Source organism: Aethina tumida, chromosome 3, assembly GCF_024364675.1.
Source record: "Aethina tumida isolate Nest 87 chromosome 3, icAetTumi1.1, whole genome shotgun sequence".
NCBI classification, from domain to species: Eukaryota; Metazoa; Arthropoda; class Insecta; order Coleoptera; family Nitidulidae; genus Aethina; species Aethina tumida.
The window spans coordinates 10,115,445-10,138,416 of record NC_065437.1 but is presented as its reverse complement, the minus strand read 5'-3'; the positions used below and the strand labels follow the sequence as shown (position 1 = coordinate 10,138,416).

The following is a 22,972-nucleotide window of genomic DNA, read 5'->3' as shown; positions in this document are numbered from 1 at the left end:
AATTGGAATTGGAAATATTTTAGATATTTAGATATATATATATATATTAGACTGTTTCAAAAAAATCAACAATTTTTTTTTCTTATTTATATCGAAAATCTTGTTGGGAGTTTTTGATACATCATAAGTTGATCATAAGTTACCTGCTGAAAACTAAAAATTTTATTAAATAATGTTATTTTACATCAGAAATAAAGATGATCCTGAAAATTTCGAATATTTCTATATAGAGATTCCTTTCAGACGGCATTCTCCTCTATGAACCCTCCACTTTCAAAACAGTAATAGATATTAGTGTCAAACTCATTTCCGACTTCGCTGGAGGTCTTTAACGAAACCACTGCATTAGTAAAATTTTACCTGATTTCAAAATCCTCTCAAATGTACAACTGTAACTCATTCTCTAATTCCGGGATTTTACTTTTAAGGTCTAGTTTTCGGGTATCCCTTGAAACGCCGACAGACACATAGTTTGTTGGTCAAGGTTACCAGCCAAATCAACAATTTTTTTCTTTTGTCTGAATTTATTAACAAAAGAAGGAAGCATGTCGGTGACGCGAACCCATAAGATTTTCCACTACCAAAAAGTGCCCAAGGCGGCTAAAGAAGTTTTCACTTCAAAAACATATTTAGATTTTCGTCCGAAATTTTAAATCTTAGAAACTCCTTTTAGATTATATATATTAACATATTAATATATCTTGGAACATAGCCTAAAATTATGTTTTGTAGGAATTTGACAACATTAAAAATTATTACAAATGTTAATAAAAGTAACAATTCAAGTACGGTCGGCGTCAGATCTGCAGTTACACCTTAAAGGCTATATTCGCTTGCGGCGAGTGTGTGAGATTGGAGGGGATAGTAGTAAGAACTGTGCGAGTGTTCAATTGTGACACAGTGAATAAATGTTTTCTGATGTGTTATTGCAACAGATTCGCGTCATTAATTCTTGACAAATTAAGAATATTGCTTATTCACGTTATGTATTTTGAATTGAATATTAATGTATACAACTTTTTTATAGTTACAGTTCTTATTGTTTAATTCGTATAATAATTGTTGTCCTAATTCTAATATATTTATTCTAAAAGGTATTTTACTCAATTATCATATAATATGTTGGAAATTAAGAATTATACTCTATCATACGAAAGTTTTTACCATATCGTATTCGTATTTAAAAGTTAAGTATAATTAAAGTAAACAAATAAATTCAAAAAAAAAGAATATATTTAATAAAACAAATTATTAGTATTAAATGTCTATTTGAACAAAATATATTGCAAATACTTCTATAAATAACAACTAAAATGAAACATAATATTTAAATACAAAATTATAAAATATAATTGGTATCGTTTAATATTAAAAAGAAATCTTACATTTTAGTGAGGTTGGATGTTGGATATACTAAATAAAATGTTCCATTAAGACAAGCTGTTTTGAATTAAAAAACTACAGTCTCACAAGTCATAGAAGTATTGAAAATATTTTGAAATAACTAATGTTGATTTTTCATTATTGGTTTAGTTCTACTTTTTTATTTTTTTATTTTATATCGTTTATTTTTGTTGATCAAGATACATGAAATATATTGTAAATAAATTAATTTAATAAATAATTAAAATATACTATTGTTTAAAAGTTTATATACCACCCAAAAATTCATGTTATAAATATTATGATCAAGCAAGGTAGATTAATTGTTTTTAATCAGTTATCATAAACACGCGGAGTGAGCGGGGAGTATGTGGTGGGGGCCGGCCGATAATGCACCGCAAGCGATTTTGAATTCGAGGTGTAACTGCAGATCTGACGCTGACTGTATGTACATTCAATATATTGAATTCTGTATTTTTTCAGGATACATTTTATTTAGAATTTCTTCATTATCATCAATTGACTACCTATTTTAGGAAAAAAAAGTTCAACATTCCATTTATTTGTGAATATAATTTGACAAAATTAAGAAGATAAAATATATATAAACAAATTAAAAGGAACATGTCTAATTACCAGACAAACATTTAAAGTTTAAACTCAAAGCTTAAGTCGACTGGTGCATATTCCGAGTCGAGAGTGCGATATTCTGATAGCGTGGCATTTCGAGCCGTTGATGAATCAAAGTGAAGTTCAAGATGCGAAATCAGTGACCGTAATTTATGTAAGCCATGCCTAATGAGTTGCCGTTAAAACGCCCTTATTATATCTCGATTAAGACAATTCCCAGTGTGGGAATCCTCGTCGAGGATTTCCAATTTGCCTCCCTTCAGCCGCTACTTAGACCTGAATACGTCTCCTCCGGGACCGTGTTTTATGTTGCCCTCCAATATGCCATAATGGGGGGCGGAATTGAAAAACGCGTCCGGATTTTGCCGAATTCCAATACAGAGAAGGCCATTTTTCTATTGTCAGATTCAGATCATTGTTTGTGGATATGTGAGTTTCGCACAGAAAAAACAACAAATATCCAGAACGGGCGGCGGTTTCATTAAAGCACAATCGTAATTTTCGCTTGGTTAAGCTCGGTACAGTTTCGGTCGGTCATCGAAATTAATAAATTTTGTATGGAATCGCCGTTCTCGAATGGCTCGTTCCGCGTAAAACGGTAACAGTCCATTTCGTCGCTCATTACAATTTAATCTCGGCTGAATTTGATGCGAAATTTATATTGCGGCAGCCTAAAACAGGAAATTGTTTTCCACAATTCAATTAGCCGAATGTCTGAATGTCATCTTTTTACAATCCACTTAATTAAAAAGTTTACGGAATCTTTTCCGCGTTCTGCATCATTAACTTTTTTATTGGGCAAAGCAAAATCGATGGGGATAGAATAACCATCGAAAACTTTAAGTGCAGTTACATCGGAACAGCGTAGATACCAGATAAACAGAGTAATTAAATTTAGTTCGTTCACCGGAAAGCTCAGTGTGAATGTCTGCAGTGCGGTCGAGTGTTAATTAAACGGGACGATTCTCTTGTCCATCTTGAAAGATAATTTGACCGTAATTCCAGATAGTCGCCTTTGTGCACACTGTTGCACTCAAATATTTGCTGCAAATTCGAGGAGGGCTCATTTAACTTCGCCGTTTCTATAAATTGGTCTTCTGCTGTTTGTTCATTTCGTCTAATTGTTAGCTTAAAAGGCAAATGACTGAAGTTGGAGTTTGTCTACTAAAAATTAAAATAAGCGTTTCTATTTCTAGTCGTTTGTTTGATTAAAATAGTCATTGAATAATTTCCTTTAATTTCAGGATTTCTTAAAAGTTTTATTAAATATCTGTACTTTTAAACTGAAATAAACGGCATTTATTTATAATTTATATCAATTTAAACCGTTAATGTTTATTTTTAATATTATAATTTATGTTAATTTAATGATGAATTTGGTTTTAATTTGTTAGTTTATAAATTTACTCTGATTACTGATAATTTATGATTTATCAGCTCTTATATTAAACCTTTGGCGTCATCTATAGGTTAGAGGTAAAAGCTCGGAACAGGATCAAAGCAGCAGGATTCCACAGGTGGAATATTGATTTGAATACAGAATCAGCATGTGGCGCCTCAAGCGACAATCTTTAAAACCTCGTATAAATTTTCCTGTTTTTACCACAAACGTCATAATAAAGAATTATTTATAAGAAAAATATTTCATATTATTATTTGATTATTTTTAATTATCAGAGGTCACAATTTGACAAATACATAATTAAATGTAAATTTTATGATTTTTCAATTTTTTAAAAATTTTATTACAAATTTGTACTTTTAAACTGAAATCAATGGCATTTATTTATATTTTTTGTCAATTTAAACCATTAATATTATAATAAAATTTAATAAATTTAATTTTAATTTAGTTAAATTAATTAAATTTACTCTGATTATTGATAATTTATGATTTATCAGACAAATTTTAAAACCTCTTATAAATATTATTGTTTTATCATAAACGTCATAATAATTATTTATAATTTTTTTCAATTTATATCATTAGTGGTTATTTTTAATATTATAATTTAATTTAATAATTAACTTAATTTTAATTTATTAATTATTAATTTACTGTGTTTATTGATTAATGATTTTTCAAACAAACTTTAAAATCTCGTAAAAATTTTACTGTTTTTTTTCCGTAAACGTCATAAAAAAGAATTCTTTATAAGAAAAATATTTCATATTAAATTAACATATTTATTTTTTTTTAATTACCATAGGTAACTATTTGATAAATACATAATCCAATATGGTAAATGCTTTTATCATCACGATATCATAAAATTTAATGTCATAAGTAAATCAAACTTAAATACACTGTTTTTCACAATTTTTTTATGATTTTTCTAGTTTTTAAAAATTTTATTAAAAATCTGTACTTGTAAATTGAAATCAATGGCATTTATTTATAATTTTTATCAATTTAAACCATTAGTGGTTATTTTTAATATTATAATAGAATTTAATAATTAATTTAATTTTAATTTATTAGTTTATTAATTTACTTGTATAGATTTTTCTGTTTTTACCCGTTCATATTAAATTATCTAATATAAACATTTAAAAGAATAACAATAAAATTATTTTAAAAAAGTTAACATTTGCTTAAAAAAATAATTAGGAAAATTAAAATAAATCAAACATTCCTCAGACACCACAGATACCAAAAAACTCAAAATGATAAATTACGAAGACATATTAAATAAATAAAAAAATTCTGCTGCCTTAAAAGTTGTACATTTGGCAACAATATCACGCGACATAATACGACACAATGTACGCTTCCATAAATTCTTTATTTATATTAAATACCAGCGTGATATATATTTATGAAACGAGCGCAAATGATATACGTTTTTAAGCAAAAATAAAGATAAAAGATCCCCCGTTCCCTCATATATGAGAATGTGTTTCTTATTTTATTTATGGTCATAAATTTATCAAATTTCGGCGATTCCATTAAGCAAATTGAAAACTATTACGTTTATACATCATCGTTTATTAGATAGATAATAGTTGTTACTGGTTACCCATTTAATTTTGCATGTTTGGTCTGAAATTCTCTCTCATTGCTTATCAAATACATAATTTCATTAATTCGACAGGAATTTGTATTTATATTATTTAATCTGTCAGAATTAATTGGGGATAATTTATTAATTGGAGGATAATGCTGCTGCTTTTGTTATCACTCGCACTCGTTCATTCGAAAATATTAATTGAATATTATTGAATTTGGGACATAAAAGTTAATATTTGATTAATGATATTATTAAAATATATTTTATTTTATGGTCCATTTAATATTACTTATTATTAATCATATATAAAAACATATTATATAAATGATTACATTCAATAAGCTCATTAAATTAATGATAAAAAAAATAAACTAAAAGCTATAAAATTACAAACGAATTTAATTTGTTTAAACCTTCAGTTCTTAATAAAGATATTTATAATAATAAAGTAAAGTAAATAGTTCAAGTGAAAGTTAAAATATATTTTATTTTGTGATGTAGGATAAAAATTAAATTTTATTTATCATTATTTATAAATAGCCTATTTCAAAAAATGTATTAAATGTAAAATTAATTAACTCGTCAAATAACATAACAATTTGAATAAAGTTAATCATAAAAAAATTTCAAGAATGTAAAATTTTATTTGTTTAAACATTTATTTTGAGATATAAAAGTAAATGTTTGAGGTGAGACATTATTAAAATACATTTTGTTTTATGGTATCGGTTAAAATTAAATTTTATTTATTATTATTTATAAATAGCCTACTTCAAAAATGTATTAAAACGTATAAAAATATTTAGATAAAATAAACTTGTAAAAAAGAATTTCAGATAAAATTAATTATAAAAACTTATCAAACATGCAAAATTAAAAAAAAAAAAAATACAAAATGAACAATAAATTATAAAATTACAAACGCACTTTATTTGTTTAAACATTTAATTTTAGATACAAAAGTATATATTAAAGTATGTCATTTTTAAAATATAAAAAAGTAAATTTTAATTGTTATTATTTATAAATAACCTATTTAAAACTTATTAAATTTTGTGGTATAAGTCAAAATTATATTTTATTTATTATTATGTAAAAATAATAATAATTAAGAAGGTACTAAAATTACTACGTACAATAAATTTGTTGAAAAACATCATCATAAAATGGCAATGTGTATACACCACAGAGTTTTAAAAAGGTACAAAATAAAAATTACAAAATTGTAAACATATTTTATTTGTTTAATTATTTGTTTCGTACAAATATTTGAAAAATGGAAGTATATTTTATTCTGTGGAATCAGTAAAAATTAAATTTTATTTATTATTATTTATATATATTTTTATATAAAAATAATATCAAGACACCATATATTTTTAATTAAAATATTTTTAAAATTTAAAATTATCTTACTTTAAATGAAATAGAATAGAAAGTGAAATTTAAAAATTTTCAAAATATAAAAAATTGGTAAAAATTATTTGAAAAAGTTAAAAAATTACAAAATCAATCACAATAAATAAAAAATATAACAATATAATATATCAAACATGTAAAATTTTAAAAAGATATAAAATGAACCGTATTTATTTTTATTTATAAATAACCCATTAAAATTAATTACATGTAATAAACTCGTTAAATTGTTAAAATTTGTTTTATTTTGTGGTATAAGACAAAATTAAATTTTATTTATTATTATATATAAATCACCTATTTCAAGAACAATATAAGAAATTTGTTGAAAAACAAAAATTTTATTGAAAAATTATAAAATGTTAATGTGTATACATCATAGAGTTTTAAAAAGATACTGAAAGTACGAAATTGTAAACTCATTTTATTTGTTCAAATATTTATTTTGAATATTTCAAAAGTGGAATTATTAAAATACAATGTACAATAAATTCCGTTAAAACATAATAATTTTATATTATTTGTTCAAACATTTATTTTATATGATATTTTTGATTTTGATTGAAATTTGTAGTCATATTTTGTTGTAATATTATTATTAGGAGTTTATTTTAAGATTATTGTTGAAGAGGTTATCTATCAAAAAAAACTTAAATAAATTTAAAAAAATAGGTTAGTAAACAAAATTAAAAGCAGAAAAAACTTAAATATTTATTAGTTTCTTTTACTATTAATTTTATTTAATAATTAATATTTAAGGTAAAAACCAATTAGTAAATATATAATTCTACTATTTAATACTAAAAATTTAATATTAGAAAATTTGGATATAGAAAATATTAAATGAATATTTTGAAAATTTATTGTTTATTATGTATTAAATTTAATAAAATATTCAAAATTCCCAAAGACCGTATATGAAACCCAAATCAAATTTGATCTGTAGATACAAGTTGACAGTTTCTTGAAAAAAAACCTATCCAATTAGACAAATTACAGTGGTGTAACGAAATAAAAACAAATAAATGTATTTTATTACATATTCTAAAATATCAGAGACCATAAATACATAATCATGAAACCCACGTCAAATTTGATTGGCACAAAACATATGACAGTCTACTGAAAAAACCCAATTCAATTAGACGAATTAAAGGGGTGTAATGAAGTACAAAAAATAATAATAATAATAATAATAATAATAATAATAAATAAACAAAAGTAAAAAATAAATCACGTCACCACCTGATGCTCCCCCACTTCGGGAACGGTCGGTGGTCGGTGGAAACGCGTGCGCCCCGCGCCGACGGCACTTTTCAAGAAATTCCACACGTATGAAAGCGCACGCGAATCCTCCGGCCGGCTCAGTTGTAAGCTTCGCTTTTCCGACCGGAGGTCGACAACCCTCCACGGTGGTGGCTCGAAACTGCAGTGAGTTGCGGCATTATCGGCGCGACGCGCTATCGACAACCCCACGGAATGTCCGCACGTTACGCTCGTTGCCGTTTGCCGGGCGGCTAGCCCCTAGGGTTGGATGGGCACCGTTATCGGCTTGTTTTGCGCCGCCAATTCGTTCTAATTGTACTTTGATAAACTGCGATTTGCATAAGGAACTGTGTCACACTGTATGGTGGTATTTGTGCAATGTTTCGTGATAATGTCTGGATATGCAAAGGCCATAAACGCTAATATATTTTATGTAGATACTTAAATGTATATTGATATGTTTTTAGCGCAATAACAACGTTGTTTATGTAAACATAACTATTTATAGTCGAGCCACACATTTCGCGTATTTATTCATTATCTACATAAATAATCTATATTTATATAGACAAGTTTTAAAAAAATCAGCACAACCATTATTTTTTAAAAAATCCAAGTACTTTTGAAAAAGTGGTTTTTGAAAAATTGGCCAATTTTAATTGTTTAACAACAATAATGAGGGCAAAATTATCCAAAATTTAAAAATATTAATATAATTATGAAATGAAACTAAATTATTTTTTATACAAGTATTATTATTATACAAATTATTTTAGCAGTTATTACAAATCAAAATTTATATGAAATTATCTAACTTAATTGGAACTAAATTTTTTTCAAATGTAAAAATTATACATTTTAACAAAAATCCAAAACTAAAACTAAATAAAAGTAAGTTAAAAAAAAATAAAAATAAACAATTTTGTATGAAAAATATTTTATAATTTAACAGTAATTTTGTCAAGAAATTTTATTAAATTTTAGTTCAAATTTAATTTAAAGATATTTATCGGTGTGCAGGTCAGAAAAATCATAAAAATGTAAAACTGTCGATATAAAATGACATTTAAAAGCATTGATTATCAAATTTTTATACAAATTGAACCTAAACAGATATTTATAGTTGTGCAAGATAGAAAAATTCTAATAATCTTAAACTTTATAACAAATATTTTTTAAATTAATTTGTTAGCCAACATTAAAAGAGATTTAGAAAGCTAAAAAATAAAATATTCAACTAAATGTCAATATAAAATGTCATTTAAATTCATTAATTATCAAATTTTAATACAAATTGAATCTAAAAAGACATTTATGGTTGTGCAAGATAGAAAAGTCGTAAAAATCTCCAAACATTATAACAAATATTTTTTAAATAAATTTATTAACCAACTTTAAAAGGGACACAAGAATGCTAAAAAACAAAATATTCAACTAAATTTTGATATAAAATGTCATTTAAATTCATTAATTATCAAATTTTAATAGAAAATTGAATCTAAAAAGACATTTATGGTTGTGCAGGATAGAAAAATCGTAAAAATCTCAGACATTATAACAAATATTTTTTAAATTAATTTGTTAACCAACTTTAAAAGGGGCACAAGAATGGTAAAAAATAAAATATTCAACTAAATTTTGATATACAATGTCATTTAAATTCATTAATTATCAAATTTTAATACAAATTGAATCTAAAAAGACATTTATGGTTGTGCAGGATAGAAAAGTCGTAAAAATCTCAAACATTATAACAAATATTTTTTAAATAAATTTGTTAACCAACTTTAAAAGAGGCATAGAAAACTAAAAAATAAAATATTAAATTTGATATAAAATGTCATTTAAATTCATTAATTATCAAATTTTAATTCAAATTAAATTTGAAAACATAGTTATGGTTGTGCAGGGTAGAAAAGTCGTAAACAAATATTTTAAACTAATTTTACAAAAGTCATAAAAAGCGGAAAAATAAAATCTTCAACAAAATGTTGATACAAAACGTTATTTAAATTCATCAAATTTTGATTCAAGTTAAATCTAAAAAGATATTTATGGTTGTTAAAAACAGAGAAGTCGTAAAAATTTAAAGCATTATAAAAAATATTTTTAAATTAATTTGTTAACTAATTATAAAATAGGAATAGAAAGGTAAAAAATAATATATTGAATTAAGTGTTAATACAAAATGTCCTTTAAATGCATTAATTATCAAATGTTAACTAACTGTAATAGAGGTATAAATAGCTAAAAAATAAAATGAATTAATTCATTTAAATGCAATAATTAGCAAATTCAAATTTAATCTCAAAATATGTTTATCAGTTGGAGTATAAAAAACATATCAAATTAATAATTAATAATATAAAGCTTTTAATCAATATACACAAATTATAATATTTTATATCAAATACTGAAAAAATGAAAATAATAATGAAAAAATATCTTTAATGTATTTTTACTTTATATTCTTACTGAGTAGATGTTCATTATAAAAATAACTAAAAGAACAGAAGAAGAAAGAAAATTCAAAATTGCCTCAATTTTTGAGGATAAATGAATTAAAACAATATTTGCCCATGGCAAAAATTGTCTCTGTAAAAATTTATGCCCCAATCAGCCCTTTATTGAATCAATAATTCAAAACTTATCTCATTACCTACGTTTTTCCCCCGAAAAGATAAAAATGCCAAACAGAAGCCAATCCTGACATTCAGGCAGCCTGCAAACATTAATTATTGGGGTCGTGTCCGTTTTCATATTAATTACGAGCTCCACTGGCTAAACGGCCTACACACGAGAAAAATCCACACCAAGAAAATCAATTAGGGCAGAACAAAACGCCTCTATTTTTGGAACAGGTGTATCTTATTATTTAACGGATCAACGCGTACGACTTGTTTCTTCTAGTCCGGCACATAAATTAAAAGTTCACCTGGTACAATAAATAAAACTTGAGCGGGACAGATTTTCCTTTGGTCGGAAACTAGATAAGACAGATTGCGATCTTACACCGAAAATTGGACACTTAAAACGGCCAAATCCCGTGAAACGCGCCGTTAGAAACTTAAAGCCGGATAAAAGTTTTAAATTACTGGAGTGTCGGAACCGCTTCTTCGATCGTAACCTACGGTTTCCTGCATATAAAAGATTCAGATGTTCCGTTTCTGTCGCTGCTCCGCTAATTATTCTGACGATTTCGAAAGTGCATCCCGGACTCTTAAAGCTTGCTGTTATACGAAATTTTTACTACTACTATGTTTTTAACCTCCAATTATAAAAGGTGGTGGTGCCTGAATCCTCCGTCGGTATCAATTATTATCAATCACCTTTTGACATATATTCCACATTCGCCACAATGATTTATTTATTTCGTTGATTTACTATTCCAGACGTTTCCAGACTTTACAATCATTCCATTCGGGAAAGTTTTCATGTCTAACTTCTAACTTTCAAAAGGAGTTAATTTTGTGTTGATAACACCGACAAATTTAAATTAAAATTACAAATAACAACTTGCTGAAATTAGTCTGACAATTGTAATTTATCATTCAATAGGCCGAAGCAATTAATATTCAATCCCTCACATTAAAATTTTGAAATGAAACAAAAATTCAAACGAAAACGCTGCAGATATTTGATGTCTTAAACAGGCAATTTGATGGTTGAAATTCTATGAATTGACTTCCGGTTACACTCAATTAATTTGTGAAATAATGATTATACGATTTTCTATTTTGTTTAGAGCATTTGTTTCGTTTGGAAAATATTGAATTCAATATAATCATTGAGTTTCTAATAAATTAATTCAATTTTATTATAACAACATTCTTTATTTAAACTGATCGATTCAATTTACAGTGAAAATAAACAATATAATTTCAAAAATAACACACAATATTCAAAAGATTCTTGGGTGCATTTAAAAAAATTTCATTTGATATAGGGTGGTAAAATTTTCAAAAAAATAACTTTTTTATAATATTTATGAGATACCAGATATTTTAATGAAATTTGTTACTCAGCTACTCTAGAAGACATTTTCTGACATACATTAGTTTTTTTTATACCAATCACTTCCGTAATTTAAACTGATAGATGTAATTTGCATATTACTGCTGAAAATAAATTCATATTTACTGAATATTTCAAAAGTAAGGTACAATATTCAAAAGAGAGATACTTGGATTCATTAAAAAAACTTCATATTATGATATATGATATAGGGTGGTAAAATTTTCAAAAAATTATCTTTTTTATAATATTCATCAAAACTAGACATTTTAATGAAATTTGTTACTCAGCTACTTTAAAAGACATTTTCTGATGTACATGTTGACTGTTAATTTAATTTAATATTAGTAGCTAGCTAGGCTAGACATTAAGATGTTCATTTATCATTCTTTATTTAAACTAATCAATGTAATTTACATATTACTGCTGATTATAAATTCATATTTACAGTTTACAGTGGAAAAATACAGGATAGGTAAAGAAAGGTACAATATTCAAAAGGGAAATTCTTGGGTTCATTTAAAAAACTTCATATGATATAGGGTAATAAAATCTTCAATAAATTTTCTTTTTTTTATAATATTTATAATACAAAATTAGATATTTTAATGACATTTGGTACACAGCTCCTTCGTGCGGCACTGCTTTTTAATTAAATATAAATATATGTTGACTGTTCATTAATTAATGAAATTAATTTATCGAAATTTATTATTAACAGCTAGATAGGCTAGGCTTGAATTAATCAGTCAAATGTAACCTTCAGGTATCATTTATTAGTAAAATCGGGCCCAGTAGATTTATTTTTAGGGCACATTAAATTATTGATTTACTTGTATGGTTTAAAGTTTTTTTAACGCGACTAAATTTGTCCATTTGAGAAATGTTATACTTAAGAAGTTAAGTTAGCAATTCATCAAGATTGAATAAATTTTCAAATATTTTGAAAGTGTCACAATTCTTCTAACTCCTCATTTAAATTTATCAGTATAAGTATAGCGTTTATTTTACACTAATTTTAAATATCATTTATTATCATTTTATATTAAATAATGATATATGTATTATTTTTTTGTTTTTATGTAATTAGTTTAGAGATTAATTATGGCAAAATGTTTAGTTTAAAATTTATTTTTAAGTGCATATAAAGCGAATCTTGTTTCATTTTTAAGAAAAAGACAATAATTTTGACATTGAATCTTTCAAATTTTTTTTAAAATCTATGATACCACTCTAAATATATTAATGAAATTTGGTACACAATTACTGTGCATCAACAGACATTTTCTAATGTAATTTTATGTTTTCTAGTGACATTCGTTGAGAAATTGAGCAATATTTCTAATGAAAATATTATTCTTACATTAAATTGTGATTTCTGAACTAAAAATTGAATAACAGTAAATTAATACTTTTCCCATTCTTCATAGACTTCTAATGAATAAAGAATAGAATCATTCTGCATATATTAAATATGAAACGTTAATTCCATAGATGAATATCCAATTCAGCTCAGATTTTATAAAAATTCTGTCAATTTCAAGTCAGTTTAGTCATTTGATTTTCCAACAACAATATCGAATAAAAATAAAAATGATTGTCATTCACTCTGTGGTCTAGTTTATGCACCATAAATTCAAATATTTTGTTATCTAGGTGATTTATCAAAATGATAAAAAAGTTTGTATATTTTTAATGTTCAACTCGCCAATATTACCCCAAAACATATCGAAAAGAGTGTATGTATCTTTCTAAAATTGAATTTTGTAAACGCTGAGTAACGGTTCTCCTGTTCAAAATAGACCCAGACATTGTTTATATTGTAAACAGTTTTATCACAATATTTTCACATCGAAGAGGTGAAATTAAACGCGAATAAAAGCACATTTCGCGCCAGCCTATTGATATGTAGGAACTGATGCCATCCCGAAGCCGTAGAAAACATACGGTGCACACATAAAATCGTCTGTATGAGATAACATAAAACACAAACAGAGGAGCAGAACAGAAAGCCTTTGGGGCAGTTGATTGCGTCCGTAATAAAATAGTTGGGGTCTGGCCGACCTAACGAGATCAAAACTACAAAAATAGTTGTTTTTTTGTGCCGCCTGTTTTAGAGCACCGCAAGATAATCCAATCAAAACAAAACATTGTATGACGTTAATTTATCGCTGTGGTGCGGTCAAACTTAACTTTAAAATTCAAATAAGTTTTCAAAAAAACCACTTCCGATGCGCCAACGGTTTTCATGACCGATAAAACGGATTATTTTTGAAGTGAAAACTTCTTTAGCTGAGTTGGGCATTTTTCGGTAGGGGAAAATCTTATGGGTTCACGTCACCGACATGCTCGTCCTTCTTTTGTTAATAAATTTAGACAAAAGAAAAAAGTTGTTGATTTGGCTGGTAACCTCGGTTACTAAACCAACAAACTATATGTCTTCCGGAGTTTCAAGAGGTACCCGAAAACTAGACCTTAAGAATAAAATCCCGCAATTAGAGGGTGAGTTACAGCTGTACATTTGAGAGTATTTTGAAATCAGGTAGAATCTTACTAATGCAGTGGTTTCGTTAAAGGCCTCCAGCTAAGCCGGAAATGAGTTTGACGCTAATATCTATTACTGTTTTGAAAGTGGAGGGTTCATAGAGGAGAATGCCGTCTGAAACGAATCTCTGTATAGAAATATTCGAAATTTTCAGGATCATCTTTATTTCTGTTACCAACGCGCTCAATTTCGTCGAAAAGTAATGGATCTGATATATGGTCATCATGGATATATCAAGTGACCATTTGTACATATTTTGGTTCCAATTACAATCGAAGGAGGCATGTTTATTAAGCAAAAGTAAACATATTTGTTTTTTATACCGTCAACAAAAGTGTGTAAACTGAAAATTAGCCTTTCCTAACAAATAATAATAGATTTAATGTATTTCTAGAAGTGAAAACTTCTTTAGCCGCGTTGGGCACTTTTTGGTGGGCAAATATTATGCGTTCGTGTCATTGACATGCTCATGACTGGCGCACGCACAGTGTGCTGTGCGCCTTAGAAACTTTTTGTATGGGTGAAATTTCGTGCGTTCGCGTCACCGACATACTTATACCAGTATATCTGTAGCTATACAGTTGACGTATAGTGTGTGTATATCTTATAAGTGAAATTGAATGGATTTAGTGAAAAATGTATTTAAATATGTCCAATGATCGAAAACTCACACAAAACATAAAACGACAATTGATGCCGCTTTTACGCGATACTTAGATAAACTTGAATCAAACATTTTCATTTCTTATTTTAGGTACCATAAGACTATTGTATCTTTTTTAGAACAAAATTAAATAATTGAAAGTACAAAAAGTCTAAGTATTGTTGAAATTAATGATGACAATGATGCAAACAATTAAAAAAAATAATGTTAAAAATCTAGTACATTGAAATTTAAGTAAATACAAATACTATCCATAAATAATATGATTATATATTAATGGTTATTTCAATTGAAATGTATTTAAATTTTATCATGATCTCAACAACTCGTAATATATTTAAATAATAAAAAACCATATAAACATGCATAAAATTGTTGCTCGAAGTATCAGTAGATGGGAAAACCAGATTGATGTTGATAAATTTAATTCAAACATGAAATTTCAAATTTTAGTGCTAAAAGTTCTAAGTTTTCACTTCTATCGGCAGTCTCTATAACTGCCAACTTTAAATTTTTTGCCTGCACAAGATAAGTTGTTGGAAATTGAAAATCGTGCCTGAAAGTCGTATCCTGCACACCATAAAACACATTTTAGGCCATGAATATTGGCAATTTACAACATCCATCTACGAAATATTTCCTCAGCCGTCGTAAAGCAGCGTCGCCGTTCACTTCTTAAGGAGCGAACCAAGATCGAACTCGCGCGTGACTGATGTGATGTTGTGTCTGGACATGAGACTCGTGCAGCGTTTGAGGGGCGAACGGACTGAAGACGCCTCGGCGAGGGACCGTTCGAAGAGTGTTTGCGTTACGAGCTTCCGCAGCAAGCCGCCCCGAGATGTCAGCGCCTTTAAGCTGTTCCATCGACGTGCCAGCAGTGCCATGTAAGGACACCCTCATCCCGGACGAGCCCGATTGTTTTTTTTTTTTTGTTTAGTGTTTTTTCTTTAATGGGAGACGGGCTAAAAATAGCACGCCGTTTAGGGGTGGTAAAGGAACGGTGTGTATTTTTAATGAGGCGAGCATCCAGAAAGTTGTTCGCCGTATGCGGCACACATTTACGATGTTAATAATTGCGTTTCGAATTGAGTTGTGATTAATTCTTTGACGATGGTAGTTGACCGGTATTTGACCAGGTCAATTTATTATTAATAGTCACGATCGATTCCTCCGTGTGTGTGCATCAAACATGGGTTAATCACCGGTTGTTTGTTTATAATTACTATCGTACAGTGTGGATTACTTTTCGTTTTGGCACTCACTTCGAAACATTAACTACGAATGTAATCATATTTACACTTATGGACGTATATCTATTTTTGTTTTAGGTAACGAATATCGAAACTACTCAAATTACAATATTATTTTTGTACAAATTCCATCGATAGTTTTCAAGGTTTAATTAAAATGTTTCACATATGGCTCGTGTTTATCTAAAACATTTATTTAATAGTCAATATTATATATATAGCTGTTTACTCGTATTTAATTAAATGAACATATGTCGACTTGAATTATGTACGAACATGTTTGGAAAATATTTATTTTAAAACTTTATAATGATCAGCAGTCTTTAAAACATCGAAATTATAAAGAAACTTTTTAGTTGTCAACAAAACCCCTGCTCTGTCAATTAATAAATTAAAAGTCTATAAAAATTGTTTGTATTAATCAAAAAATAAGTTAATTACGTATTATAAAAACGGTTATTTGATTTAACATTAATAAACGTTAAATTTTCTTTGATTTATGACGTGTAAACCATTTTTTATTTGGACTTTTTATTAGCAAATTATTTCTTTGAAACAGTTTTATATTTATTTTATTATTTCATATTAATCAGTGAAAATGTTTAATTTTAATTTAAATTCAAATGTTTTTTCCTGGAAACTAATATAATACACATATAATTATTTTTCTATTTATTTAATAACAGTACTTAATTTTATGTAAAATTTTTTGTATGTAAGCTCTGAATATTATTTTTATATTGTAAAATTCAATAACACAATATACTTAATTTTACAAAAGACAATTTTGCATCTAATTTTTGTTACTGAAACTTATTATATGGTACCCTATTATTGATTTTTTATTTTAATAAACATATTAATAAATATTTATTATAATATTAATATATTTAAATGTGATTACTAAAGACTGTATATCTTCGTAAAACTGAGCATTTAATAACAGTATTTAATTTTATGAAATTTTTTTTGTATTTAATCCCTAAAATATAATAAAACAAACCATGAACTTAATTTTACGAAAAACATTTTTAAATCCAATTTATATTTCTAAAAATTATTATATGATAGTCTATTATTTATTTTTTAATTGTAATAGAAACTGTTTTGACAAAAACAGGTTTAATGAATATTTATAATTTCAGATTTTTTTTGCATTTGATTGTGATTCCTAAAAACTATTAGCATCCAATTTTTATTCCTTAAACAATAAATGTAAAAACAAGTAATAGACTATAGTATATATTGTGATTCTTGAAGACTATATATCTTCTTAAAACTGAATATTTAATAACTATATTTAATTGTATGGAATCCTTTTTGTTTTTAATTTATAAAAAATATTTTTATTTAAAAAAAAAAAAATAACATTTTACATCCAATTTTTATTCCTGCAAATTATTATATGGTAGTCTATTATCTGTTATTTAATTATCCAAAACAGGTTTAATAAATATTTAAATTTTCAGAATATTTTTTCATTTGATTGTGATTCCTGGAAACTTGAGCAATATTTGACTATCCTCTTATTTTTATTATCAACAACTGATTTAATAAATATTTAAATTTCCAAAATATTATTCTTACGTTTAATTATGATTCCTGAAAACTTCCAATTTTTATTCCTGAAACAATATACGATAGTTTATTATCTGAATAATTAATAACAATATTTAATTTTATGAAACTTTTTTTGTATTTAATCCCTAAAAATTATTTTTATCCTTAAAAATAAAAATACAATTTTTATTCCTGAAGCTTATTATATGATAGTCCATTCTTAATTTTTTAATTGAAACTGAAAAAAATTTTCTACCATCTTATTTCATTTTCAAAAACAGATTTAAATTTCCAAAATATTTTTCTTGTACTTAAATGTGATTAGAAGTGAAAATTTCATGACTAGATTCAATGATACGAAATATTTTTTTGTAGTTAATCTCTAAAAAATATTTTTATTTTTAAAAATGAAAATGCAATAACGTCCATAAATTTAATTTTACGAAAACATTTTAACATTCAATTTTTATTCCTGAAACGTATTTATATTATGGTGATCTATTATTTATTTTTTAATTGTAATGTAAAATGCAATTTCAGCAACACTATGACTTTAATTTTAATAAAAACATTTTTACATTCAATTTCTGCTCATGAAAATTATTATGTGGAAGTTTATTATTTATTTTTATCATGAAAATATATATATATATATATATATATATATATATATATATATATATATATATATATATATATATATATATATATATATATATATATATATATATTATTCCTGAAAATTTTACTACATATATTTTGAAATTTCTGTAAAATATTTGTATTTAATAACTTTAGGAAATATTTACATTCCATTCTGATTACCAAAAAATATTATATACAGTTTTTGGTAATTTCATTTTTTTTCTATAATAACTGAAAAAGTTTACGTACCCTCTGTTAGTTCATTCTGGTTCATGAAAGCTCCTGTAAAAATTAAAGGCAAATTATAAAGTGTAACATCTTTATAAAATTATAAACTAAGTGTTTCTCCGTATAATACGTTGTAATTCGCAACAAAGTTTTCTTAAAAATGTTCATAATTTTATTTCAACTCGCTCAAAGTATGAAAATAGAATATAAAATTGAGGCTTCATAACTCCGCTTAGAAACATTCGCGAGGCTACAACGTTCAACTTTACGGTCTAAAATATTAATAAAGCATATTACGTGCTTTTTTAATTGCGAATGAAACACCGACGTTGACAGGATGTTGCTACTATTTCTAAAATGATATTTCATAACTTAAAAGGAAACTCCTTTCTATATTTTCATTAAAAAGGAGAAGAATAAGCCCGTGACATTTCTCTCTTTGTGCATTACTCCCGGGCTTGTAATTTCGCCGGTTGACGAAACATTTCAATGAACGAAAATACGTCTCATTCACCGTTTGTTTGTTGCATATGACTAATTTGTAACAAACAAAAATCACTTGATTGGGTGATAAAAACCAACAAAGCTGGTAGTTCTGTTTACGAAAAACATGAAAATATTCTATTATTTGTTTTCTAATTTTTATTATCAAAAATGATTTAATTTATTAATTAATATTTATATTTAAATTTCTAAAATATTATTCTTACATTTAATTGTGATTCCCAAAAACTACAAACAACTACTTTTTAAAATCATTGTGTACTTAATTTTTTAAAAAAAAAATTATTCTTAAAAATGAAAATACAATAATACCATGAACTTAATTTTCCAAAAAACATTTTTACATCCAATTTTTATTCCTGAAAATTATTACATTATTAATTATTTTTTAATTGTAAAAGAAAAATGTTTGAGAAAAACAGGTTTAATAAATATTTAAACTTTCAGAATATTTTTTTTGCATTTGATGGTGATTCCTGAAAACTATTAATTTTATTGCTGAAACAATATAGGGTAGTCTATTATTTGTTTTTTAATTGTAATTGAAAAATGTTCGACTATCATCTTATTTCTATTATCAAAAATTGATTTAATAAATATTTAAATTACCAAAATAATCCTGAAAACTATATATCTTATTAAACCTGAAAATTTAATAACAGCATTTATTTTATGAAAAATCTTTTTTGTAATTAATCTCTAAAAATTATTATTATTTTTAAAATTGAAATACAAAAAAAAAAACATGAACTTAATTTTATGAAAAACATTTTTACATCCAATTTTTATTCCTGCAAATTATTATATGGTAGTCTATTATTTATTTTTTATTTTAATAAACATTTAAGTTTTCAGAATATTCTTTTTTTAGAATTGATTGTGATTCCTGAAAACTATCACCATACAAATTTTATTCCTGAAACATTGTTCGACATTCTATTATATATATTATAATATTTGTCTATGATCTTATTTTTATTATCAAAAACTGATTTAATAAATATTTATTATAATATTAATACATTTAAATTTGATTCCTGAAAACTATATATCTTCGTAAAACTGAACATTTAATAACAGTATTAATTTTATGAAATTTTTCATGTATTAATCCCTAAAATACAATAAAACCATGAAGTTAATTTTAAGAAAATCATCTTTAAATCCAATTTTTATTCCTAAAAATTATTATATGATAGTCTATTATTTATTTTTTAATTGTATTTTTTTTTTGCATTTGATTCCTGAAAACTATTAGCATCTAATTTTTATTTCCGAATAATATACTATAGTCTATTTTTTGTTTATTTAATTTTAAATGAAAAATATTTGAATATCATCTGATTTTTATTATGAAAAACTGAGTTAATAAATATTTATACTTCTAAAATATTATTCTTACATTTAATTGTGATTCCTGAAAAATATATATCTTCTTAAAACTGAAAATTTAATAACAGTATTTAATTTTAAGAATTTTTTTTGTATTTAATCTATAAAAATTATTTTTATTCTTAAAAATGAAAATTCAATAAAATCATGATCTTAATTTTATGAAAAACATTTTTACATCCAATTTTTATTTCTGCAAATTATATGACAGTCTATTATTTATTTTTTAATTGTAACAGAAAAATTTTTGACAAAAACAGGTTTAATAAAAATTTAAATTTTCAGAATTACTTTTTTTATTTATTTTGACTCCTGAAAACTATTAACATCCAAATATTATTCCTGAAACAATATATGATAGTCTATTATTTGTTTCCTTAATTCTAATTGAAAAATATTTGACTATCATCTTAAGCTCTAAACTTAAATTTACAAAAAACATTTTTACATTCAATTTTTATTCCTGAAACTTATTTATTTTATGGTGATCTATTACTTATTTTTTTAATTGTAATTAAAAATGAAAATTCAGTGACAATATAATTTAAAATTTACTTTAAAATTTTGACGAAACATCTCAATGAACGAAAATACGTCCCATTCACCGTTTTGTCATTATTGCATATGACTAATTTGTAGCAAACAAAAATCAATTGATTAGATGATAAAAACCAACAAGGCTGGTAGTTTACGTTTATTAATAAACGTAACGAAGTTTAGTAGCTAGCTGTGCGCACATCGCTATCGCACGGGTATGCCCCAGTTTGGCAAAAAAAAAAAATTATCGCGTTAGTTTCGCACATTCGCAGAAACGGTTGCACATAAGCAACGACGGATAAATCACGGTATCGGAATGAAAAAATCCGATTGTCGTCGAACGAACAATTGGCAAATAACATTTGGCTGACTTTACCGATCGGTTTTGCGCCAGTGCCAAATTGCGAACTGTGTCATTAGCTCGGCAAAGTTTTATGGTGCGAATATGAAATTATTTCAGCGCTTTTTGGCCGAACGTACGGAAACGGCGAGGGCGAGGGCGAGGGCGAGGGACCGATCGAAAAGTGTTTGTGTAACGAGTACCGACGGGCCGACCGACACGTTCGACTTGTTTGCACGGAGGGCCAGCACTTCAACGTAAGATTAATTGTTGTATTTTAATAAGGATTAATTAAACATAAACATAACAACATTGCGCGCGATATTTCGCGATAATAATTTATCTGAATTAACTGAAGTGCAGCCTCCGGACGGCCATAATTTAAATCCGGCGGTGTTTGTGCCGAATGGAACAGGGGTTTTGCATCTGGCTGTTCAAACAACGCCACTGTGTGCTCTAAATATTTGATCGTTGCCTAAACTCCTCCCTTCTTAACTCACTTGCTTTGTTTACTTATCGATGTTTCGAGTATGAGTAATTGTAAATTGTTTATACAATAACCGCCAAACCATCAATATTTAAAAAATTAAATAATTACCAGTTTAAACTAAATAAAGAATTGTTGGAAAACATACCGGGTGATTCACCTAACTTATATGTTCCATTAAAAATAACAAAGTTATTGATATTAAGATGCATAAAATAAACATAAATAACGAACATCCTGTATAAAATTACTACTAGTAATTATTTCTTATGGTTAACGTGACTTTACCACATTTTTTGAATAATAATCAATACCTTTAAAACTACTGGATTTACGTATAGGATTTTATTTATAAGTACACGTAAAATTTAAAAATGAATCAAAATCAATTTAAAAAATAGTTCAAACTAACGTTATTATTACTATAAACATTTCAAATGAATATCTATTTTCGTTTTCCACAAACATCTAATGATTTTGTAAATTTAAATATAAATATAAATAAATTGACTGTTTATTAATTAATGAAACTAATTTTTCGAAATTTATTGTTAACAGTTAACGAACTAGGGTAGACTTCAATTAACCAGTCAAATGTAACGTTCTGGTATCATTTATTTGTAACATGAGACCCAGTAGATTTATTTTCTGGGAACAATAAATATTGATTTACTTGTATGTACTAAAGTTATTTTAATTAAAATAGTTTTGTCCATTTGGGAAATTTAAAAAGATAATTTTACGTTGGTCATTCTACCAATCGTACTAATTTCTCGTTTAAATTGATTATCAATGTTTTTATTACATAATTTATCAAAATATGGTGTTACTCTGATTTGAAAATAATAGGCCTTTGTTAGTTTTGTTAAAATAGATTAAAATGTATTGATTAATATTATTTTTATTATTATTATAATTAACTGAAAATAAATTATGGAAAAATATCTTACTTTAATTTGTTTAATCCTTAGTTTCATTTTTATGAAAAAAACTTTATAATTTTGAGATATTTTAGATGGTGCTACCTTTCAAAAAAAATATATTTTTTAATTATATCAATGACTCTAAATATTTTTATAAAATTTGGTGCAGCAACA

The 22,972-nt window shown here is 25.8% G+C and overlaps 1 protein-coding gene across 4 annotated transcripts in view; it reads left to right on the top strand.

Annotated features, from left to right (window-relative positions):
* Window positions 1–22,972, top strand: part of LOC109600985 (GTPase-activating Rap/Ran-GAP domain-like protein 3) — an 81,236-nt gene that overhangs the window by 5,417 nt on the left and 52,847 nt on the right. The window contains exons 1-2 of one of the 4 annotated variants that reach the window (XM_049965560.1): window positions 7,762–8,068; window positions 15,578–15,816. The exons of 1 other annotated variant lie outside the window; for it this stretch is intronic. In XM_049965560.1, the coding sequence (XP_049821517.1) occupies window positions 15,650–15,816 (167 nt within the window). In that variant the 5' untranslated portion in view covers window positions 7,762–8,068; window positions 15,578–15,649. Of the gene's footprint in view, window positions 1–7,761; window positions 8,157–15,577; window positions 15,817–21,376; window positions 21,646–22,972 lie in introns of those variants that run through there. 2 more of the 4 variants (XM_049965559.1, XM_049965561.1) reach the window with 2 other exon arrangements.